Source organism: Heliconius melpomene, chromosome 11 (assembly GCF_056956725.1).
Source record: "Heliconius melpomene rosina isolate 202511_hmr_F chromosome 11, ASM5695672v1, whole genome shotgun sequence".
Taxonomy (NCBI): Eukaryota; Metazoa; Arthropoda; class Insecta; order Lepidoptera; family Nymphalidae; genus Heliconius; species Heliconius melpomene.
Window position 1 is genome coordinate 7,935,783 of NC_140399.1, and position 27,246 is coordinate 7,963,028.

Sequence of the window (27,246 nt, forward strand, 5' to 3'; positions counted from 1 at the left end):
CCTTAAAAATAGATGGCGCTCCATACCAACCATCTGGCAGACCCCAGGATATCCTTTTAATCTAACATATGGCTAATGACATTGTGCAAGCTAAATATGAATCTGAACAACACTTTAGATATGTACCTATAAATATTACAGTTAATATTATTAGATACTGATTCATCAGTTAATTTCATAGCATTGTATTACAAATAAACTGGAGTCAAATCTTTGCTTTCTGTTCGATTTTATTGGTGTCAATGTGTAGTTATACGACTTGTTTTTATGTGTGTGTGTGTGTGTGTGTGAATGACGTGAAGTGAGCGGCAGATCGGGCGGCCGCATGAGTCAGAGACGAGTCACGTCATTGGACATAAGTCAGCTGTCAGTCGCTATCGGTGAGAGCTCGAAGTTAGCGGTTGGCGCTGCGCCACTATTTTGACTCGTATTGGTATTGCCGTTGCCACCCGCTCCGCTACGTTTCCTCGCCTCAGCGCTTTCAGTCCCGACGCGATCGCCGTTTTAGCCACACGTGGTCCTCGCTTTCTCTACGCGCAGTCCAGTGTTCAAGGCGAAACTGTTTCGACACGGCATTCGGTTGCGAAAGTCTCGCGATGATATACAAGTGAGAGCTACCATCGGACGCCAGGGTACAGCTCATCGCGCACGGTGAGCCAGTTTGTTGCAAGAGACATTCAAAACTTGCCAACCAAGGGACGGGGGGCGCACGACGCCGTCGGGTCGCACACGCGGGAGCAACGATTCCTACGCATACTTACTGTTACAGAGCCACGGAAACCAATTTTTAATGTGTCAAGTCAGTATTGCTTATTGCTGCTACGTCAGATCGCAGAACGCCTCGAGTAGGAATTATAAGGTTATGCAAATGAGTTCTGAACGCTTCTACACTAGGAATAATCAAAAGACCATTCATAATTTCAATAAACTTTAACGTTCGGTCCCGTACTGTGTACTGAGTGCTTATCTGTATCGTATTCCTATCCTTCATTATCGTTCGGTGTCGCGAACGCTAATTGCTAATTACTTACCTGGAGTCGAGTGATAAGGCTCGAGATCGGTGGCCGAGTGTACGACGTACGCAGATCAGCACCAGCACGCGACGGCGATGGCGGCCTTGCAAGAGGAGACTCTGCTCTCGCGCTGCGAGATACCCATCATCGACCTGGCGCACATAGGTAAGCTATATACTCAAACACTCTTCTCTTAGCCATTTTAAGGTTGCTTTTTCGACAATCTGCAACTAACCTAACATTCAAATAAATAGAGGACTTTACACCCAGGTATAAATGATTAAACATGAATTTTGGGGGTCATATTCTTCTCACAATCAGCCTCATAAAGGACAGGGATGTCTACCTACTCACTACCTGCGTGCATCCCTAAGTTATTATATATATTGAACAGTTCATCGACAGCTGCTGCTTAAATCGTAAATCGTTGTATCCTTGAAAGTTTAAAAAAATAAAAATTCATATTGAAGTTCAAAGCCCTTCCAATCTTTAGCAATCAATACAGTTCAATCACTTTTTAATACTTGAATTGATGTATATTGTTTTTGCAATGCAAGCAATGGAGTTTTTAAACAAACTAATTCAAATATTAATTTTATTGTTGAATATCACCACTATGAAACCTATATTTACGATTTTATATTTACATATTTCTAGAAGGGAAATAAAGCTTCAATTATATTTCAAATAAAAAACATTACAAATGGAAACTAATAAACTGTGCGTAATAAATTTTATCACTATTTAGATATATATACATAGATACAAGCTTGGCAATTAAACGTATTGTATCCAATTGAATAAAATATTTATTTAAATATATTTACGTTTTAAATTGTTACGGAAAAAATTTAGTTATTATTTCCATTTAATTATTAAATGAAAACTACAAAAGTAACACTTATAATGGAAGTTACGTAATATTCGCATTGTTAATAGACTTTAATAGATTTTTAGAATTTTTAATGTTTTTAGATATACCTAATCGTATGATAATGTATAATTTAGTGAACATCGTTAATTTCTCATAAAAATATTGTGTAATTATGTTTTTTTTTGCTTTATGTAATGCATTGAAGTAAGTCTGGCTAGACCGGTTTTCATATATTTTTTAATAGTTTTTACAGCCTTCCTCAGGACAATTACCTATTATTAAACAACCATATTACTGAATTTATTAATTATATATACTACCTATTTATAGTTACTTAAAAAAATCTCTTGTTATTGTTATTCTAAAAGATTTTCGATATCGTAAAAATAGGCGATAAAGATTGCAAAATATTTTCAGCTCGAGGATTAAAGGTATTATAAAGACAAAGCATGGATGATCTCTTCCTAATTATCTATTATTAATGAGTGATTGATGTTTATAACACTATTATTATCCGGTCGAACCTTTGTTATATTATTATGTTAAATAAGCCTTTCATTTGATAGGGAAGTAAGATAATTTAGAGGTAGACATAAAAAAAAAGTTGGGCAGAGGGCAACGGCCGAACGGGTTTGTAACCCCCGGCCCCGGTCCTTTGCACGCAATGCGAGTTAGTAAACATCTGTCATAATATACTAACCCTTATTATTTTAACGTTCTGAAGTTAAGTTTTCCTAAATTTTTGCGTAATTTTCGCTCCGGAATAAAATAATCAAAATTTAAAAAAACCCTAAAATGAAATTTGCGCAGCCTTCTACAGCTAACTTCAGGGCGATCACGACATGTTGACCGCACTGTAAACGTGTAGATTGTAAACCCTGTAAACAATATATCCATCAACATTATATAAAATTGTAACTTTAATATATTAATATTATAAATTTGAGATTGCCAATGGCAATTTCAGAAAGTCAATTCCGAAAACCAACTTTTAAATACGTCAAACATTTGTTTACGTCAGATTAAGTATAAACGACTTAGCTCGTGTCTTAATGCGTGCGTCATATTTATGCAATTCACGATTTTACCTGTTCTCGGAACGTTTAATTTATTAACAACGCAAATAAAAAGTATTAAAGTTGATCTTTTGAGTCGTCTGAACCTAAAGCAGACAGCAGACACAAATATTTACTTGTCTTTCTTTATGTATTTTAACAACCTAACTTCAATTTCTAAAGGCACCTAAATTATGCATATCTATACGTTTCATATAATAATATACGTATTATTCGTAGTGAATCACACATAATTGCCATTAGGTACTCGTTCGTAAAATTTTCCAGCAACTAAATAAATACTATAAAATAAATAATCCAAGTACTTTATATAATATATATGTATTTAAAATCTATTAATAATTAATTTAAATAACAAAAAAACCATTTGAATGTTTAGTTTCTATGCAGTAGCTTAAATATTTAAAATAAAACCTTTAATTATCTTTTTTTATATTTTCTTTTAACAATTGTATATTATTATATATTTGATCAATTATTTATTGAAGGTTACTTGGTGTATAGAGGCTTGATAAGATATAGATGTAGTCTAACTTGTATTGCGAAACTGCGCTATCGAAATATTGTAAGGTCAAACTCCCACTTGATAATACAATACATACGTCACAGCATTGTCCTTTATTCGCCAAATTAAATTGTTTTTTTTTTACACATTTTTGTTAGTGTCACGCTGTATCCTGCACTTAGCAGGATAGGCAGAGGGAACCTAATATTAAGTTACTCCGTTTCCTATTATCCCCCGTATTTTGGAGTTGGGGATGTCGGTCTCGTCACCACAGCCAAGAAATGAAAATATTAAATATTTCATTTCGAGTGGGAATCAAACCCACAACCCCAAGTCAAGCTCTTTCCGTTTTATGTTCCACAGTCACATGACATTTCCTGATCTCTGTAACCCACATTTCATGGTGTCAACGAATTTTGTGTTGCCCCAGTTGCCATTCAGTGTTAATTGGTCGATCACAGGCTCATAGCGGTTTGTTGCGACTGACCTACATTTTCGTCCTCCATGTGTTACTTCACATCTTTGCGTATCACCAAAAATGATATGATAACTTAGCTTCACACTAGTGTATCCCTAGCGGAATAGTCAGAGAAAACGGAGGGCCTCTGTACACCTCTCTCTTCTCGTCTACTGTCATCAACCTTTTCAGACATGCCCTCTAGAGGTCCTCATGCTTTTTACGTGATTTTCCTTCAGTATCTTTGATACTGTGTTTTCGAAGGTCAAACCCGCTGAGCAAGTTTTTCTTAATTCTCATTATGATATGATGACGATATACGATATAAAAAAAAAATCTCAACACACAAAGTTGATAATGAGAATTGTCAAATATGAACGCCGCGTTACCTACCACTTTCACAAGTAACAAGAGGGCGAAGTCCGATTCCACTGCGAACACGCCACCAACCGTTGAAACAACGTTATTAGAATAATTATGTATATAATAACCTGTTTTTATTTCGTTTCTCAGTTGACATATTAAAAAATATATATCTGGTTATCATATATCGGAATACACATTCTTATATTTTTAAGATAATATCAAAGAGGCCAGTCGTGGCGCAGGAACAAAGTGTAACTGTAAAATGTGGATTTGAGGAAACCCATAGGTTGTGGATTCGATTCCCACTTGAGGAAAAGAAATAAGTTGCACCACTCACCACGTAATGCCTTAAGAATTCATCAGAAAATTAAGAACAGACTCTGTTCTTAATTTCTTAAGCTCCTGAGCTCTCTGTACACGGACTGTGTTCCCATTGGGTTCCCTTTGCGTACCCGGCTGCGTGCGGAATACAGCGTGATGCGAAAAAAAACATCTTAGTTTTGCTAATCGCCGATCAGCACTACAGCTCGTGAACGTTGATATATCTTATATTTTTAATGGTGCCACTGTTTCCGCGGCGCTAATAATAATTTTGCGGCCCCTTACACACCATTTATTACTTTAAATATATACAGCCTACTTTAATGGCGTACCGTCTATATTTAAATCTTTTTATATGACACTTAAATGACAAATTTACATAAAATAGTGTCTGTTCTATTGTGATGTTAGCGGTCTATTCAGTTAATCTATTTGGGCGCTGTCCTTTGTGTTTGGGCGCTGTTGAATCATCAATGTCTTTGTTTAGAGTTTTAATAGCATTGCCTGATTGTCTGTCACTTCGTCTATCAGTCGAAGGAAAAACTTAATATTTGACATTTAAAACGTTATGCTCTAAATATTTATTACAATATCATACTATTATCTACTATTGATTAGAGGCCAACTGTGTGAATGTTAAAGCGACAGGTTGTCAGTTCGAATCCCACTCGAGAAAATTAACGTTTTTAAATTTTCATTTCTTCGTAGTGGTGTCGAGGCTTCTTCAGTTTCCAGAATTCGGTGAAAGATGGGGATTGGAGTGTCTTAACACTAGGTTTGCTCTGCCTGCACTGCTTTCTGCAGGATACTTATCGCGTAAATAAAAATAAAATTTATGCTCTAAATATTTATCACAAAATCATGTCATTGATGCATAGAACACTATCTTAAGAATCGGATTTACCAGAATTGTTTTTATTGATAAGACAATATTGATTTATTTCTTGACTTAGTGGAATTCTCCCGCATTGCGTTTTATTTTTATTATGTTTCAATTTGACAAATTGGGGCCATCAGTGAAAGTTTTCCACTTATTAGTGTTAAGTGTTATTCACACACTAACTACAAAGGATTGGAAGAGAATATGCTTAGGATACTACTAACATTTGAATTTTTCAAATTATAATTACAAGAATAGATCTCCACTCAGTGGAATGAATACGGCGGACCGTGGGGAACGGAGTGTTTTAACACTGGATTCTCTCTGCCTACTTTGTCTTGCGGGATACAGCGTGAAGCTGAGTTTTTGATGATAAATACAAGAAAATATTAACATTAACCCAGATAAGCCTATTGTCCTATATTTAGGACAGTAGAAATAAAAAAAAATATCAGAATACCCTCTTTATCTAAGATTATTTAGTCTTATGATTTGCAGTAAGAAACGTGTCAGCTTTATTAGAAAAAATAAAAAGACAGTTATTTTAACAGTTTTTACCTTATATTTTACCTTAAAAGTGTGTAATAAAAGTGCGTTGCAGACATGGCAAATAACAGGTATGTATAAAAAGTTATATTTTACTCGTGAGTTGTTTTTTTCTGTGTTAATATCTAGTTGATAATCTTAACTTTTATACTAAATAAATATTCTAGCAAAATAATATAAATAAATTACGTATAACTTGTTACAAATACTAGCGTACTATATATAGGACAGTAGGATAATATACATGATTTTAGTACAATAATACAACTTTTTCTTTACAGACCGTTGGCTGCGCATGAAATTTTAGATGCTTTAGAAAATGTTTCTGATAATGAAGAAGATTATAGAGAACGACTGGTATGTATTCTACCTCCTCCTGTTGATCCTGACTGTCTCACTGACGAAGATTCGGGTGAAGAAGATAATGTAACTTTGAATAATTTGCCACGAAACATTCTGCTTCAACCGGCTGAAGTAATGATTCAAGGGCAGATTATGGTGAGTGATACAGTAGAACCTTCTGATTCTACAGGTCGAACTAAACGTAGGCGTACCTACGCATGGAGAAAACGGGACTTGGCAAAAAATCCCGTGAATTGGCCAGATGTTCAAGGCGCTTGCCAAGATAAGCGCCCAATTGACTGGCTTCGACCTTCCTTATCACGTAGTTATTGATAATTTTTTTACTGGGACGCCCTTGCTGGAAGAGATAACAAAGAAAGGCCTTCGTTGCACTGAGACAGTTCGAGAAAACAGGACATCTAGTTGTCCTCTGATTACATCGAAGTTACTGAAAAAAAAGGAACGTGGTGCTGTCGATTACAGAACGACACATGACAACACGTTCATTATTGCTAAATGGCATGACAATAATATATTCAGTATTGCTTCTAATGCTGTAGGAATAAATCCTAAACAATCTGCCAAACGCTTCTCACAAAGTGAAAAGAGAAACATTGTCATAGGAGAACCACATATGGTGTCCATCTATAACAAATATATGGGAGGAGTGGATCGGTCTGATGAAAATATTTCACATTACCGAATTGGTATACGAGGTAAGAAATGGTACATGCCGTTGCTCACACACATGATTGATCTTGCCGAACATAATGCATGGCAGTTATATAAAATAAATCATGGAAAACTGGATCATCTTGGCTTTCGCAGAAGGGTAGCAATTGCTTTGATTGAATCAAACAGAAAAAATGCCAAAAGAGGGCCTAGCCGACCCTCCCATCATGAACATGCTGATAGTCGTAAAGACCAAATGAATCATCTGGTTATTCCTCAATCGAAGCAAACACACTGTCGTCAATGTCACAAAAAATGTTTGACACGTTGCAAGAAATGTGATGTTGGAGTGTGTGTCAAGTGTTTTGAAACATATCATTCATAAATAGTGTTAATCTAGTAAATTACATATAACAATGGGTAATATAATCAATAGTTATCTAATAAACTACACTTTTTGATTACATTCTGTTTTGTCATAAATGGTCTTTTATTTCCTCTTATTATCCTACTGTCCTACATATAGGACGGCTGTTTCCCTGAAAGCCTTACACTTAATTTTTTTTTCATAATTTTTTTGATGTTGCATAAGATCTAATAAACTAAATAATGTAACTTTTTTCAATATTTTCAGAAAATTTTAGTTTCAGGCTTATCTGGGTTAATACAGACACTTCAATGTAGTACCTACCTATATATATTTTGATGAGTTCGCCAGCAGACGTAACAGCACATAAACAGGATGTGATGACTCAAAACGGCAACGTGTGCCGCAGCTTCCGCGAAGTGCGCTCGTTTATTCGTCTTTTAATACTTTTAAGCAAACACAGGAGATAACGGAGCAGGTTGTGGGTTCGATTCCCGATTCAGGAAAATGAAATATTTAATATTTTTCGCTCTTATATTTCTTCGCTCTGGTGTCGAGGTCGAGGCAAAGCGCGGTGTTGACTTCTGTCTCTGTTCTGTATTCTGCTCCAGAATTCGCCGGAAAGTAGGAGGCGGAGTGTCTTAGCACTCGACTACCTCTGCCTACGATGCTATATGTGGGAAACGGCGTGAACTTGACAGGTTTTAAAGCCGTTTTGACAGCATTTTAAATGCATCGAGTTAATTAGGTAAGTGTTTGATCTAGTTCAGTCATGAATGTAGTAGACCAGACGCTCTAGTTTCACACCCACTACTATAGCTTCACGTGACGTAGCGCCAAAGGATTGCCAAAAGATAATTGTGGTGTAATTTCTCTATGAAATACAAGATTTTTTATGATCTTTTGTTAAGATTGATGTTACTATAATATCTTGTAAACTTATGTATATTTAATAAGCTTTACTAAAAACATCAATATTTTCTTTTTATTTTTTGTTATTATTTGCTTCGGTTAGTTTTCTTATAATTTATGCAATTAGCTAATAGTATTAATTTGAGGACAATAAAAATTTATTATATTTATTATGCTATATATTATGCTATATATATATATATATATATATGCTATATATATATATATATATGCTATATATATATATATATATATATATATATATATATATATATATATATATATATATATATATATATATATATATATACAAATTAAGACATAAAATAAACGTTGTCAGTTAATATCATCTAAACGTCCAACAAACTATTTTAAAGCGGGAAATAATTTATGTTGTATTATCTATATTACAGATTACATAAAATGTAAAAGCTATAAATTGTAATAACCACTGGGTTGTCATCTCTTTATTGAGATGTGCATTAATATATTAATAAAGATTAAACAAATGTGAAACAAAATTCTAAAATTTGAACAAATTAACAATAATTAATTATCTGTACATGAGATAAGGTTAAAATTAATATAATTGATAAGGTGACGTCACTTTGATATCTTTAATATCGTTCACCTGTACATATTTGTTTACATAACATAGTAGATTGTTTTATATATTATTTTATTAAATCACATGATTCAATTGCTGACGTTACTCTTCAACTATTCTGACAGCTTACATCATGTTTTGAAATGAATTTCTTTAATTTTATCACCATTTGGACGTAAAACCGCGATAACTATTATAATATTTGATCTTGGATTAAGTTTGCTGTCGATATCATCATTATACAGGCGTCTTAAGCTCTGTTTAAATACTGCGGGGAAAATTTGCGCATTTCTATGTTTGCTGAGCAGCAATCATGAACACGCTGCATGCGTCTGCCATTGTCCTCCAAGATGCCGATGACGTGGACTTCCATTGTGTTAAAGCCAACTGTTTAAACCAAATTTGCGAAAATGAAGAGAAGTATAAAATTATATATTGTAGAGCGCCAAAGTTTTCATCGTCATCTATATACCTATATAAAATCGAAAGGTCACTCACTCATCACGAAATCTCAGAAACTACATGTGCTAGGCATCTCAAATTTTGCATACGAGTTACTTATAGGACGTAGGTGCTCGCTAAGAATTTGCAATATTCGACTCCTAAGGGGTTGTTTTTGGGGTTGAAAGTTTGTATGAAAATTCGTTACTACAAATGCTAGGAGTCTCAAATTTTGTATGGACGTCACTTAGGACGTAGATACTCATGAAGACAGAAATTAATAATAACGTAGTTCACGGCGGGCGAAGCCGCGGGCGGGCCGCTAGTACAATATATATGGAACAATATTATAATTCGAAATGCAGTCTTAGTCAGCCCCCATCCGTTCAATTATTCGATTGATTTATATGGAATTGCATTGAAGCAACCTATTGAGTATTGTATGATTTACTGTATCTATTTTATCCTTAATAAAAACACGTGAATACCTCATGCAAGAGTTCTAACTTGTTCGGTGATATCAGGTTTCGCTGTAATCGTAAAACGTGAAACAAGTTATTGGGTTGGACTTAAGTAATGTCACCTAGAAAATTATAAAGGCTTTCGTTAAATTTATATATATATATATGCAAATATTCAAATTTACCAGCTATATGTTAATTAAACAATACATTATGTCGTTAATATATATAAAAATAAATATACATTTAACTTGTAACTAAGAAATATTTTCTATATAAGATATTTCATTTAATTAATTGCGATTTAATATGCGTTCATTTTTAGTAATGATCTCAGTTTGTGTACAAAGTTACAAATTCAATATTTAATTTCATGATAAAGTATTTCTTATGTTCTTAGAAAGAAAATATATTTTCCTAATAATAAATAAATGTAAGTTGCCATTTACATATTAAAAAAAATGTCTCATAATGTAGATACGTGTATAAAACTACGTAAAGCCAAATGAATATTGGATATGGATACGTACCTGGATCTATGTTGTATAGGATATCAGAAATGATAATACTAAAGTCTTTTTTTTTCGATCTTGAGGTTAATGCTGTTAGCTCTATTAGCCTTTACAGCGACACCGGGTGGGGAGGGAAGAGGGTACTCTGTCCCTGAAAATATACAGGAAGTGTGTGGCTGCCTATGGGGGAACTACTAAAGTCACCTAACTGTTTTATTATATAATAGCTTATATGCTTGAGTTTCATAGCTAATAAACAATCAATTGCATTTTATTGCACTTTAATTTAATACTAGTTCCTATTGTAAAATATTGAAAAATAATTAAAAACCCACTGTTTATCTGTATCTCTAATATCGATGAATCTGATTGCTTTTAAAATTTATTAAATTAATTGAGCAACACGCTATGGCTGTCAAGTCATTTTTAAGATATGTTTTTATAATTTTTCAAATTAATATAATACAGGAATTACATAAAATTATATTAAAGCGATGAAGTGAATAATACGCTTTCACAAAATATAAACCCATAAAAATTACTGAATTAAAATATTTAAACAAAAAACTAGTTACTTTTTTGCTGATAAGAAACACAATGGTTTCTATAAGCAGCTGAAGGTTTAAAATATATTTTAACAGATTAAAAAACATACCTTCGTAAAAAGTCTTGTTGATTGTAAGTACCATTCATTTTCATTATCGACAATTCAAATGCTGTTAAAAATAAACAAAAATAGATATAGACGCTGTGAAAGGAAACTAAAAATAATTTTAATCATAATGTGTCGTTAGTATATTTAGAAAATTATATTTCTGAATATGATTAATAATTACTTAATTGTGTTAATAAAATTAATCAAAAATTATTATGTGACATTTAAGTGACATTTCAATCGAGGGTTCCGTGGCACGAGCGTGTGTCTATAAACGCAACGGCTGTGGATTCATTATGAATTATTATTTTCATTTCTTCACTCTGGCAGCAAAATATAAATAAGAAAGAGCGACGTTGACGAGCGGGTTCCGCCACTCAACACGCAAAGCTTCAAAAATTCAGCGGAAAATGAGGAACGGAGTGTAACACTTAACTCTGGGTTCCTTCTGCCTAACCTGCTGCGGGATACAGCGTGAATCTAAAAAAAAAAAGAAATGTCGATCATTTGCTATTAAATTACTTTTAATAATATTCATGTACTCCTGCCTAAACAGCCTCTTATATAAACGCCCGTGTAATGCGTAGTTTATGTTAACACCATCATTCTTGCAAGTTAAATAGAAATTCATATGCATGCAAAATTGCAGTTACGGACAGTTCTTGACACTGCAGCTTCGTGATTCATTTGTTTATAGCCCAAAATGAATTTAATTTAAAAAATAATAACATTATATTTATCGTATATGTCTTTCAACAAAAAGAATTCTTGATAAAAATCTTTTATCATAATTCCTGTTTTAATATTAAATGAGAAAAAAATTATAATTATTTTGAATTAAAATAAGAGTTAAATAGTTCGCTAAATTAATAACCATATGTTTTACTATATTCAAATACGTATTATATTTATTTAAACATCTCCATCATTATGTTAATGAAATGTTAGATAGTTTTAAATGTTAAAATGTGCTAGAGTCGTACAATAAGACTTTTCATTTATTTCTTAGCAAAAATCTTAATCTATAAAAAAGACATGCATGAATACTATTTTATTTCTAATTCGATAGAATTTTTTAGTAATGTCACACAAATAAAAAAAAAAAGTAAATTTATGAGCAACGGTGGCTTTGTGATAAGAAAATCACGTTGGCACACGTGTACGCGGTCGTAAAAAGAATTATTGTAAACATTCTTAGCAATACTTCGAAGCATTCTTTTATATTCTTATCGAAAAATAAAGAGAAGCTGTTGAATTGTGTTTGTACATTCCTTCAAATTAATTGTTCACATAACGTTAATTAAATATAATTCTTTTCATTCCTAAGTGTTAACTAACGCTTTAAGAATAAATGAAATTAAATAATTATAAAATTAATTAGATACGTAGGTTACTAAAGAAAATTATAATTTAAAAAATAATAATGTTTATTACTTATATTAGTTCTAGGTCACTAGAAATATCAAGCCGACGTAATTAATACACATTTATTTCAGAAAGCTGTTAGTGTTACTATGTGTAATTTGGTAGAAATTCTTATTCGATATAAGGTAACAGATAATCTTTGAAATATGTCATCTATTATTCTTCCGTGCTGTAATAGTCTATGGTTTATAAAATGGAGGTTTATTTTGTAAACCATAGACTATTATTTGTTTTTATTATGATAACCTTGCATAACAAGAAGCGAGTTTAATCCCTTTAACACTTTGCAAATATCTGAAAATTTTACTAATTTTCGTCAATATATTTGTGAAGTAGACAGCAGTTAGGCACATGTATCATGAATTATATTATTTTTTTTGTTTACATATTTACTATTATTTTTTACTTTTTTTGATTATATATGATCGTTTCTTTTATTGGTAACTTAAAATTTGTTAACCCAAAAAATTATAGATGTGTTGTGAGTTTAAATGTTTACTCTAGAAACAGTATATTTAAACAGAAATTAGCATGACAATGTTATAATATTGATATGTGTATAATTTCCCAATATTTTATGTAAGACCTCCCTATATTAGTACCCTATAGTCATAACATTTTAAGTTTATTTTCAAATTTTAATAATAATATAACACAATCTACTGATTCAATTAATTAAGAGAATCTGCAAGAGTTTGAACTACTTACTATATTTGACGTAATATGAAAATTTATTCGCCACCATTGGAATTAGTTTTTGAAATGGCGCCTTACAACCTTCGGAACTGCATCATGCCACCTAATAACCCACTTACATATCTATTAGACTCATCACATCATTCATATTTAAATTTTGTGAATTTTAATTTCTTTTAATATCTTATTATTACGTAGAAAAACTTTTGTTTGTAAATAAAGTAAAATGTTATTTTTTATACGTTTTCTAAATAAGTATGCTTAATGTGTGTGTTAATAAGAAAAATTATATTTTTTTTTTGCGCCATGACTGGCCTCTAATTATTCGTATAATTTTAAATACACCTCTACGATAACATATGAGAATAAATATAAACATTAGACAATTACAGCGCTGGTAAATTCTTGTATGCAGATAAAAAACCCAGTGCTTTATTCTCCATTTTCCTTTTTCCTCGTAATAGTCAACCTCACGCGTGACAATGTGAATTTAAATGACTAGTTTTCCTTGTATATGAAAATATATTTTTATTATTTATTTTTATACAATAATTATTTGTTTTTTTTTACGTTGTTTAAGAGTAAAGGTCTTACAAGTACATTTAATTAAAATTAAATATTCTTTAATTAGTCTTCCTATGGCACGGCATCTATTTATGTATAATGGATAAGCAATTGGAATTGAATTGAAGATATTTTAAGGCCAACATAACATTTTGTAATGACATTTTGCAAGTATTTTTAACTTTGAAATTCGATTGCCTAAACCTTCACTTATAATATAGTTAAGAGTAGATAGTATACATATGACATTTACATCTATTCAATATATCCTTTAAAGAAGCCTTATTCTATTGAAATAGAGATTTCACTTTCACCTAATATTATAAAATCTTGAAATATTGTAATATTGTATTTAACGTAATTTAATGTCTCTAGAATTCGGCGGAAAGTGAAGAACGAAGTGTCTTAACACTAGGTTCCCTCTGCCTACCCTTGTTATGTACGGGGTACAGCCTTAAGTAGATTTAATTTAATATAATATAATAAATAATAAAAACTCGTGGCCTTCACGATTTCGTCACTAAGACCTTTGTTGTACGACTAACATACGGATAAGGTTAACGTTAGCGTTTCCGCATACGGTACGTCTCTCAAGTTTTAAATACTACACTTGTAGAGGCAATACGTGTTAAAAATAAACACGTTTTTTCTCAATAGATTCACTCAAAAATAAACATTAAGTATATTGGTTTAACAATTAATAAATGTTATTGTCAATATTATAAAAGTACTTTATAAGCATCTATTGGTCGTATAACGTTTTCGAATGCAGTGGACGTTTTAATTAAAATATAATTTAATGACTAAGTAATTAAATTAGGACAAATATTGTAATTTGTCCGCATTAAATGTAAAGTAAGCCTTTTCTTTTTCCATAAAAAAAATCTCTCCGCCGACCCCGCAATATGAAGGATAAGCGTGAATCCGAAAAAATACAGACATTTGACAGCATAAACATGAAAAAAAAAACATATTTATGTAACAATATTGTTTTTCCATAAACATGTATTGCGTGTATTTTATAAATCTATATATATAAAATCGAAAGGTCACTCACTCATCACGAAATCTCAGAAACTACATGTGCTAGGAATCTCAAATTTTGCTTAGAAGTTATTTATAGGACGTAGGTGCTCGCTAAGAAGGGAATTTGTAATATTCGACTTCTAAGGGGTTGTTTTTGGGGTTGAAAGTTTGTATGGAGATTTTTTTATCGCTACCGATTTTTATAAGATTTGAAATTTAAACTCCTAAAATTATTTCATTGAACACGTGTTTCATGGTTTATTAGGATTCACCCCTAAAAGTGCAAATAAGCGGGCGAAGCTGCGCGCGTCCGCTAGTATACTATATACGTTACTGCTTGTTTTTCTTTATTCATTTTGTAATAGCAAATAGGCAATACAATAATATTTTGCAATGTAAGTGACAAGACATAGGTCCAATTTTAGTTATTATATAAGTTATTGTGTAATTCGTTTTATCATTTTAATGGCAACGCGAATAAAAATACATTGTTATAGACCGTGCTGAATCGACACTTACGAGTTTTTTTTTTAATTTTTTAGTAGAGTTCAACGATTAAATATTATGAAAAAGTGAGTTACAGTCAATTATCTAATGTTTTTGCTAGTAGGAGAACATTCTTATGTAAAAAAGATTACGCTTCAAGCTGTATCCCGTAACAGGGTAGGCAGTTCTGTCCCCACTTTCAGCCGATTTCTGGAGGTATTGCGTGTTAAGTGGTGGAATTCAACGCCGAGCTTCGGCCACGACACCAGAGCAAAGAAATGAAAATATTAAATGTTTCATTTCCTCGAGTAGGAATCGAACCCATAGCCTGTTGCGCTTACAGTCACACGCCTGTGCACCTGCACCACGACTCATAACATTCATATGTCACGGAAAATAACTTTTATTTGTTATATTATTGTTTTGATTTTTATATAAATTAAAGAACACAATAATCCACTTAGTTTTTGCAATCTCAGCTGTCACGGAAAAATGATAGATTGTCCCTAATCCTTTTTCCTTCGATAAACAGAATGGTATCTTATATGTTTATGTAATAACATAAATGGTGGTTATGTTATATGTTTATTTTCATATGTTACTTTAAAAGCAAGTTTGCGTGTTTGCAAAGTATTAAGGAACTAGCAATTCTGCTCAAAACTTGCTTAGTGTTTCTAGAAACTTGACTCTGGAAATACTTAGAAGTCAGCGAAAGAATCTAGTTGTAATACATTTACCGATGGGTGTCAGAGAAAGAAAATTAATGAGAGCGAACAAAATTTCCAATGTATATCATTATATTACATCATTGCGGCGTTTAGTTCCGCCACTCAACGAGTCAACACGCCATGTCTCCAGAATTCAACGGAAAATGGAGAACGGATTTGTCCTAATGGGAACAGAGTGCCTTAACACTAGGTTCCCAGGTTGACAACAACGAAACACTAAGAAAATTTTTATTACATAATGTAAGACAATAGTGTTAATTATTAGCAATCATCGTCGTGTACGGTCGTCACGTCATTAATAATTATAGACCATCAATACAATCGAATGTTTTTTTTTACATCATGTACTCGTATATAACAATAATCATAAATTATTACTGTATAAATGTAATAACATATTATTAATTTTATACCTTTTTTTTACTGAAAAGTATAATCTATCTATCTATCTATCTATATGTCAAATAGTTCTAATACTAGGGAATAGATCCACATAAATTAAATAATGATTTGCACATCTTTTAGTTTTTATTATGTATTTACGAATGGAAAAACAAATAATTTTGCCAATGCCACTTACGTACCATTCAACAAAAAGTAAATGTTCCAAAATGCATTTGTGGAGGTAATGTGGAGGTCTTTTAAAACAGATTGTATATGTATTTATTAGGCAAGCCTGCATCATCAAGCTTGATGTGGCTGTAACCCGCTTGTAGCAGGGTAAGTAAAGGGAACCCTGTGTTAATACACTCCGCTCGCCACTTTCCGCCGTATTCAATTTATTACGTGTTGAGTGGAGGACCTCAACTCGCTTGGCCTCGACTTCAGAATCAAGAAACGAAAATATTTAATTTCCTCGAGCGGGAATCGAACTTACAGCCTGTAGAGTTAACAGTCACACGTTTGTGCCCCTGCGCCAGGACTGGTCTTATTTCACAAGCCTATTTAATTATAAAATAATGCTCACGATTAATATAACCTCGAATCGTTTAGAAGTAATTAACAAAATGGAGGGAAACATCCGCAGTGTAATTAATTTTTTTGTCATAAATAATTAAAAACTATAAATAAATAAGAACTTCGATTAATTTAATGAAAATAAAAATTTATGTAAATTGTAAATAGATACAATATAAGTACTATGGATGTACAAAAACACAACACAATCTAAATAGTAAATAAAAATGAGAAATGGAGTGTTTTGACACTAGGTTCTCTCAGCCTGCCCTACCGTGTGTTGTACATACATACAGCGTGAAGCTGATCATTTTTTTTTAAGTAGTACACATAAAAGCATGCACTGATATTTCTATTAATTAATAAAACGCACGTTTGCGTGATTTCACTATTCATAGAGATTTCCTTCTGTAAGGATCTATAAGGATGATTCTTCAAGGCATAAGCATGCGAATGTAAACGGGACGGGATGTAGATTTGATTCTCTTTCGAGGACCAGAGTGCAGTTTCCTTAGTTTTAACAGATTTCCTATACATAATGTGCTCGAATCTATAGTCTATTATTAACTTATTGATATATTCTTCTAGAAAATATCAAGTTAATGTAAATTAGTATACCTAAACCCTCTTATAATATGCAATTCATATTACTTTTATTATAATGGTGTGTGTTGTTTTTTTTTCACATCTAAAGTCTATACATAACTGTAGTGAAAGGAAGCAACACGAATTAATCATGCCTTAAATGAGGTCAAACAACCGCTCTCGATCCGAATACAGAAATAAGATCATCTCATACTTACATATGTGCAGTACGAACCACTCCTTAGAAATTATGCTTCTAATATAGAAATTAAAGGAATATATTGGAAATTTTGTGTATTTTTTGTTACCAAACATATATAAATAAAATATTAGTTATTCGTTGCTCAAAATTCTTGTTTCAGCACGTGTACAAAAACGTGGTACTTTTCGTCGTTTATAATTTTACAAACCAAATTCGTAGTACCAACAAAACACAAATGACATCCAATTGGATGTAAACTATAGAGATGCAGTTCTTTATAGAAGAAGAGAAGAAAGATACAGATAGCTAGTAAAGAAGCCATTTTAAAACTTAACAGTCCTTTGTCAAAAACCGTTACCCTTGTAAAGAATTTCAAATGTCAAATTAGTTCCCCTAATTACAAAATGAACTCTAACTTTAAACTAGTGTAGTTTAAAATGCAAGAAACATTTGTTACGTAACGTTTAATAGTAAGCTTCTTTGTTATTTTATATTTCGACGTTCTTATTATTTTACTTTCTGTTTCACGCTGTATTCCGTATATAGCGGAGTAGGCAGACGGCACCCTAGTGTTTAGACACTCCGTTCTCCAATGTGCCTTGTTACCAGAGCGAAGAAATGAAATAAATATTTCATGGCTCTGAGCGGGGATCGAACCCATAACCACGACGGCCTCAGTTCTTATACTTACCTAAGGCAATTGTTTAAATCTAATATTCTTGCTATAAGAACTTGAGAAAGTAATTTATATACGGAACTGTTATATAGGTGACAATTAACAGGTAGTTACGTGGTCGTGTGAAATACTAAACAAGTGACAATAGTATAGTACGGACAACAAGTTGTGGCCTCCTTGATGTTAGGTGTAGATGACTGCACACACACAGATTAGATTTTAGAATTTTCTCTTACTATTGATTGATTGATTTTCTTCCCGAGTGAAAAACGCGCAAAAGTTCAGGAAATCTAACTCCAGAGCGGTCACAACTCGTCGACCGTACTGTAGGGTACTAGCGATAACGGACTAGATTACCGTGTGGGCGGATCGTTTCACCGTTCCGTTATTCACGTGTACTCCATCGTTCGTCATAATATTTATTTTTGTTATTGACGAATCCGTTCACGAGAAATACGATCGCTTCTAGTGATAACGCTTGCTCTTAGACGGAAGTCGATCGTTTTGAATGAAACGTTTCAAGCGGACTGTGATGTAAATAGGAATTTAAGTATATTATTAATTAATTTATTGTATTTTTTATAATATTTTTAATAATTGAATTTTTTTGATTGAGAAATGCAATTTGTATTATAAACTTTCGTTTATAGTTTCGTATTGTAAATCGTAAAAAACGAATTAGTAACAGATAGATGTATAACAAAATTTTTGGAAAGTCCCTTTTTAATTTCGTTTTAAATTGATAAGATTTTATCGTGTTATCAGACATGAGTGAAACGCAGTGTGTCATATAATAGATATAAAATAATCATAAGCTTAATTGCATAACATTATTAAAATCCAGAGGCCAACCGTGGCGCGGGGGCTTTACAAGCCTGTGATTGTAAACGCGATAGGTTGTGTTTCATTTCGCCCCGGTTTTGAGGCAAAGCGCGGCGTTAAGTTCCGCCATTCAACACGCGCATGTCTTTAGAATTCTGCGAAAATTTGGCCAGCGTAGTGTCTTAACACTAGGCTCCCTCTGCCTACTCTGCTTAACGTGAAACAATAATATGCTCATACACTATGAATCTATTATTGTATTGTTCAGTACATGTTGATCGATTAGGCCATGAAGAGCGCTTTAACAAGTTAATAATCTTACACTAGCAGGATATTTGTGTCGCTATCTGAACCATGTCAGGGCCAGACCTTCGGTTGTTCGAAACCTACCGAATGGAACTCGGTGGAATTATATTTTAATTTATATTACAGCCATTCTTTTATAAATTTTCAACAAATACTGTCTATGAGTAATGGTTTTTCATGATTCTGAATCATACAACAATATAGATAACTAGCGGACGCGCGCTGCTTCGCTTGCGTATTTAAGGGTGAATTCTAATAACCCATGAAACATTTGTTCAATGAAATATTTTTAAGAGTCTAAATTTCAAATTTTATAAAAATCGATGGCGATTTAAAGATTTTTCCATACAAACTTTCAACCCCTTATTTGCACCCCTAGGGGGTGAATTCTAGAAAACGATGAAACACGTGTTCAATTAAATACTTTTAAAAATCTAAATTTCAAATTTTATAAAAATCGGTATCGATTTAATTTTTTTTCCATACAAACTTTGAACCCCTATTTCACCCCTTTAGGGTTAACATTTTTCAAAATCCCTTCTTAGTGGATGTCCAGATTACGAAAACAAACTTTTGTCCAAATTTAACGTTTCTACCATCAGCGGTTACGGCTGTGCGTGCGTCTTACCTCAGTCAGTGAGGACAAGTCCTTTTATATATATAGATTGCTGTAATTTAAAAATGTTTAGGTATAAGGAAATAATTAAAACGGCTGGTTTTGAGGCTAGTCGTGGTGCAGGGGTACAAGCGTGTGATTGTGAACGCGACAGGTTGTGGATTCGATTCCCACTCGAGGGAATATAATATTTTCATTTCTTGGGTCAGCTGTCGAAGCAAAGCGCGGCGTTAAGATCCACCATACAACACTCAATGCCTTCAGAATTCGACGGAAAGTGAGGAGTGGAGTGTAAGACACTGGACTCTCTCTGCTTACTCTACTAGATGCGGGATATAGCGTGACACCGAGAGAATGAAAGAGAGCTAGTTTTATTATAATCTGTAGTTTTTTTATAATCTATAATTTTGTGCAATTACAGTAAAGTCATGTTTATTATTTTTCAGGTACAGATGTATGCCCCATGAAATCAGTGGTACGACGCATCGGACAGCAGCTGTTTGCAGCGCTTAATAGCAAAGGCCTGGCAATGCTTGTCAACCACGGCATCGCTGATGAAAAGGTACGAAGTGATAAACTATTATATTGGCATTTAAAATAATAACCGGAAAATAAAATTACAAAATTAATCGATAGTGTTTTGTAGCTTCACTTGTAATATTTGACTGTAAATGCAATAGTTGTGAATTTGATTCTCATTTGGAGGAATGGACTATTTTTATTTAAGATTGGGCGCAGAGTGTGAGCCATAATATACAGCTGGAAGCTTAAAAAAGTTACCTAAATTATTTATTTTGTTTATTTTGAAGTAGGTATAATTTCTTCCATTTATATTTTCTATAACGAATGTCCTGTCCGTGTGATTATAGCTAAAAGCGGTATACGCAGATTTGGATAACTTCTGCGCTTTGCCTGAAGGCAGCCAGGATCAGTATCTTCGAAACCCAGTGAGCAACCATGGTTACGTGAAACCAGGAATGGACCAGTTCGATAGCGCTACGAAGGTAATGATTAGGATATAAATTAAAAGGCGTGAATGTGAAATATGAATTAAAAAATAATGTAATACATAAAAAACATAATATTACTTGCTGTCTATACGTCTTTGTATTCAACATTTTAATCGTTAAATCAATAATATGAATTCACTTAACATTTACGATTTCCAGGAGCTTCGTCATTCGTTCAGCATCACCACATTGGCCGCGACGGCGATGCCCGCGCTGGAAGTCCCGGAGTTCAACCAGCACGCGGTGCCTCTCGCGCACGACCTCACTAACCTCTCCCGCGTGCTACTACAGGCTTTGGCCTATGCTTTTGGTAATAATTTCTTATAATTTTCATAATATCATTTGATAAATTTTAAAAAATAGTACCATCATGAGCCTACTGATGTAAGCCTCATTTTTGCCTATTAATTACATATAGATGTTGTCATGATTTACATGAAATTAAAGTTATTAAAAAAATATTGTATATGTTTATTATGTAATATTACTTACACTCTATAAAATTCTAACAATATATAATCAACAACTAATAAAACCAATCCCACCTCCAGGTCTGCCACCAGCAACCCTGCTATCCTGCCACGCAAGCATGCTCGCGGGGGACGGCAACGCGTCCAGCATGCGCATCCTCTACTACCCGCCGGTGCCGCCCGACGACGAGCGCCCTTCGGAGCACACCCGCGCCTATACGAGATGTGGGGCGCATTCTGATAGTTGCACTTTTACTCTGGTTGCGCAGGATTCGGAAGGTGGACTTGAGGTACGTTTTGGTTTATTTTTTTTATAGTATGGTCAATGAGTCGTGGTCGGCCTGAAGTTACCTACCGAATGCACTGTGCCAAAATGTTCAGAAAGCCGAACTTGAGGGGTTGTGACGTCACAACTCGTCAAGGAAATTGTACATCTTTTTGGCGATAAAGAATTTAGTGTTAAATCACTTTGTTTTGTAATTTCTGCATATCTTAATATGGTATGTTTTTAAGTTCCTTTAATGATGAATAAACTAAGTAATTTAAATGTGAATGAATATTAAAACAACAACCTTTGTTTGTATAATCTGCCACTAACGGTGCCAGAATGGCATTGCATGGTTAGATTATGATATATTTAACTAGGCTAGAATAATTAGTATAAACAAGATAATAATAACATAAATGAATGTGGCTTCTGAGGTATCCAGCAATTGTTATTTCTGTTCTATTATATTCTAATGATTATTATTATTATAAACCGTAAGTGTAATTTATTTTCGTATATGGTTTAATTGTATAATAATAAACTATTATATATTACATAATACTAATTAATATACTTCAGGTCAAATACAATGAGCATCCGTATTGTAATTCTAGAAGTTTCATTATTTAAAAATGTAAACTTTTTTTATGAGATTTCGGTACAAAATACTTACTAAAGAGAAACATTTTATTATGACCAGTTCACTTTTTTCTATAAATAAAATTAACTTTTGCAGGTCAAACTAAACGGTAGTGAAAAATGGCAAGCCGTGGGACACCTTCCAGGGGCAATACTAGTCCAAACTGGAGAACTATTGGCATCATGGACTACCAATTTGCTGCCAGCCCTTGTAAGTATTTATTTGTATATCACTTTTTATATTATCCTCATATATGGCTTAAATCATAAATAGCTTTACACTTCAATAAAAAATTCCGAGGTATTTGTTTTGTTTCCTGAAATTTATACAAATGATAATACAATCCGTATAAATAATAATCTATAAATGAAGAACTAGAAATAATTTGTAAGTAATAATTTTTACATTTCTTCAGCTTCACGCTGTATCATGCATATAGCAGAGAAGGCAGAGAGAACAAAACACTTCATTCCCTACTTTTCGATCAATTAACTAAGCACTGCGCCTTGTTTTGTAATGAGCAAATGAAAATAAACGAACGAGAATCGAACCAGCAACCGTCGTATTTACAGCTAAGAAGACCTTATTTTTTTCAAATAATTTAAATATGTGACATACTTTTAACTATTTATCTAGAGCAGTCACTTACTATATATAATTTGGTTTGTTTAAGCGACTTTGATAAGATAAAAATCGGAGCGCGCACTTAAAAGTATTAGTAGTTCTGACGAGGTCACATTTTATTTAAGTTCCGTATTAAAATTTTAAAACAATTAACTTATATACATTATTATAAATTATAATTACCTTCTACTAGTAGTTAAGGTCAAGGTCTCATTATTCTAACATATAGACAAACGTATGCAGATTAGTTATTTCGAGAATACATATTTAAGATTTGATTTATTTTAATTTGAGTGAAATGAACATGTAATAATCAAAAATGTGTGCTTTTATACATTAATTCAGTTTAATTAACGTTATAGGTGAAAAGTACATTAAAATAAAATATGTACATATGTGAGAACCTAAGCATATATCGATTTTTCTCGTTGTATGCTTTCTTTGTATTAAGAAACATTACATATAAATATATCCATCCAATCCAAAGGCTTCATGCTGTATTTCGCATACATCAGGGTTGGCAGCGGGATCTTAGTGTTAAGACACTCTGTTCCCCACTTTCCACTAAATTTTCGAGTAATTGAATTATGAGTGGCGAAACTCAACGTCGCACTTTGTCTTTATGAGAATGAAGAAATGAAAATAGTTCAGTCCCTCTACTAGAGATCAAACCCACAACTGGTGCGTTTAAATTCAGACATGACACCCTCATATATGAGGTGTTAATGTTATTACAAATAATTCTTGACAATAGGTTCTTTCCACCACCCACCTACGCGCTATTAAAACTTGATGCTACTTCTTTTCTTTACAAAATAAATAACAAAACAAAACTAACATCAACAATATTTCTCTTACTTCCAGATGCACCGCGTAGTCGTACCATCCGGAACATACGCCCGCGCCCGCGGCCGCCATTGCGTGGCCTTCTTCTGTCACCCTGACAGTGACGCTGTCATCCCGCCACTGTGCCGCGCGCCCGCCCCCGCGCCCCCCGCCTTCACCCCGCACCCCCACATCACTCTGCACCACCGTCTGCTCAACGCCGCACATCACATACAGAAACGGTTTAGAGAAACGTACGCGTGACTAGTACGGGACAGTAAGGACGCGTCGTATAGGGATATTGTAAGGAAACACGCAGCACCTTAATTAATTAAACCAATTGACATTTACAAAGAAATTATTTCAATTGTTTCTTTAATACATGGATTTTACAAAAGACTATTTTCAAGTTAAAAGACGCGTCCTTATGTGTAGACCAATTGTAGTTTCAATTGAGTATCTTTTTTAATCTATTTACTTTTATTTTAATTGGTATATTATAATGAAAAATAAAACACAATTGATTTCTTATAAGTCTACTATATAAATAATTAAAATTATCGAATAATGTGATTGTCCGCTTAAAAATATTTTTATGCCAGTCATGAATAGGTACTTAAATGTATATTGGAAAAATGAATCGATCAATAGCGTCCTTAAGTAAACATTGCCATTATTGCTCAAATTATTTCGTTTCTTTTGATATATTTTTGATCATTCCGAATTTTGACATTATAATTTATGTGTGACCAATTTAATGACTGCTATTAGTTTTATAGATATATAAAAATGTATTTGTTTTCTTTTTAAATATTTAACCTTAAGTATTTAGCAATTAGCGACGAGAGATTGCGTATTATCTGCTTATTTGTTTACTTAAATATGTTACATAGTTTTTTGTGTTCTTTGCTTCTGCATTTTATATTACCTTTATTTATTATTTAATAAGAAATATAAATATACCTTAGGTATATTTGTATTTCTTATTTTATTTATTTTTGTGACTTCTTCGCATCTATTGATCACGTTTGTTTAGTAAATCGTGTGATATTTTTAGCTCAATTATTAATTATTATTACATTTCATCTGTACTTAACTAAAAACGGTTTGGATTTTCTCTACAACAAATTAAAACAGTCATGTTTAATAAGTAAGTAAAGTCAATTAGTAAGAATGTGCCAGGAGTTTGAATTAAAACCATACAAATTATATTTAATACCACGTAAGATGGCGGTGCTCAAATGTTTTTACTAATGGCTTTACAGTACAGTAATTAAACAAATATATATTAAAACTTGATTTTCGAAGCATTAATGATAACAGCGATGTTATATGTTTATTTTATTTATGTTTAAATTGTTTTGTATTTTACTCCTCTGTGACTCAGTATTCGATCATAGGTACGTAAATGAAAATTATATTATACATAAGGTACTTAGCTTTTATATACAAGATAACAGTATCAAGCATTTAACTGCATTGTACTGACATAGGGTTTTTAGTAAATATACATACATACCAACATGGGTGTAGAAATAGAGAGGGCCGGGTGGTCCGTGCACACCCCAGAATGGACTTGGGTCCATTCCAAAAAAATTCTAAAAACAACTTCCTCTTAAAAATTTTAAGCTTGAGTCTAGGCCTCCCCAGAAATAACTCTAGAAATGCCCATGCATACCAAATGTTTTTACTGCAATGTTTTTTGATTGCAAATTTTTTAATTTTATCTTGATATTATTCCAAAGTGTGTTCAGTAAATATTTTAGTATATTGCGTTATTATAAACCCACAATTTAGACAAATTAATACAAAAAGAATAGAAGTTTAAGAACAAAATAGTTGTGAATTTATTATTTTGTATTTTTAGTTGAAATTTTAGTTATTACAAGAGTTTGCAATTGATTGCATTCTAATCGAGTTGTTTGTAATATGTAAAAAAAATCATGACATTATATAAAAATATTTTGAAAAACAAAGATTTTGAAATTTTGTTAAAAAGTTAACAAACTTGCACTACATGAAACGAATTTAATTTACTCTGTTACACATAGTTAATATACATTTTACATATCTATTTGGAATGACATCTGTACTTTTATAATTGAGAAATAAAATAGCTAATTACATAAAAATATTTTAATTGTACCCAATTCTCATGTTTATTTAAGATAAAAAAAAGAAAATACCGTTGTGGCACAGGAGCACAACGTGCGACTGTTAATCGCGGCCGTTTCGATTTCCCGCTCTGTTAACGAAGCAAAGCAGAAAATATTTCTTGATTTAATTTTAATCTAATATTAATTTAATTGTAATTAGTAAATTAAAGAGACTCAAGATCCTGCAGTCAAACTCACAAAGAGTTTTGCAGGACACTGTTTAACTTTTTAATGTATTTTAAATGGTATTAATAATAAAATTTTAAAAAAAAAGCGCGAGGTTGAGTTCCACCACACAATGTTTCAAGAATTCGGCGAAATTGGGCAACGGAATTGTTTTAATTGAAACGAAGTGACTTAACACTACTTTCTTGGGTTTCTTCTGCCTACCCTACTATGTGCGTGGGATAAAGCGTGAGCTAAAAAAGACAAACATATTTGATATGGTCAAATATATTATTCGTAAATTTTATTAATAATATGCCTTTGTTTTAAACCTTACAAGCTCAGTGCTAGTCAATTACAAATTTTCTATGTCCGATAAATATATACACAAGTATATTGTGAGTCTAAGGGTGAGGAAAGAGTGGTCATTATAGTGAAACTCAAAAACACTGAACTAAATAAATTGTAAACAAAGGTTTTCTCAATATGAGCCTAAAAAAATAATTACAATAAAAATAATGAACTAGCAAAACATAAACAAATATTAAGATGACATTTAAGAAAACTCTGTTGGGGGGATAGTTTATTTAGGAAAGGTAGCTCGATGTACGGCTATGGCTATTTTAATATATTCGACGCAGAATCGCAGTGGTTATTTTCGAGTTTTTATTTTGGCGTAGTTCGCGTGTGGTCCGCGCTATGATCTTTTGGCGGGAAAGTGAACGTCATTAGTGACTGACCGTATGTCCTCAGTGCAACTCGAAATGCAGAGTAAATAAGAAAAGGACCGAAAATTAAATTTTATTATGGTAAGTTGTTGTTTATATGTTTTTCATATATAATTTACTTAATAAAATTCACATACTAACTAAATATATTATATGTAGTTTTTTTATAATTATTCTTATATATTTTTTTACAATAATCAAGGTAATATCAACTGCTTCCGATCTAATGATAATTTATTAAAGTTAATTATATTCCTAAACAAT

General features: G+C 32.5%; 1 protein-coding gene across 1 annotated transcript; it reads left to right on the forward strand.

Annotated features, from left to right (window-relative positions):
• Positions 1-352: 352 nt before the first annotated feature.
• LOC146534700 (uncharacterized) lies at positions 353-26,065 on the forward strand. Its single transcript, XM_085192716.1, has 7 exons — positions 353-1,178; positions 20,543-20,658; positions 20,966-21,100; positions 21,266-21,416; positions 21,658-21,866; positions 22,581-22,694; positions 23,973-26,065. Exons 1-7 carry the CDS (start codon positions 1,109-1,111, stop codon positions 24,195-24,197), a joined length of 1,020 nt encoding a protein of 339 aa, XP_085048842.1. The 5' UTR covers positions 353-1,108; the 3' UTR covers positions 24,198-26,065.
• The last annotated feature ends 1,181 nt before the right edge of the window (positions 26,066-27,246 follow it).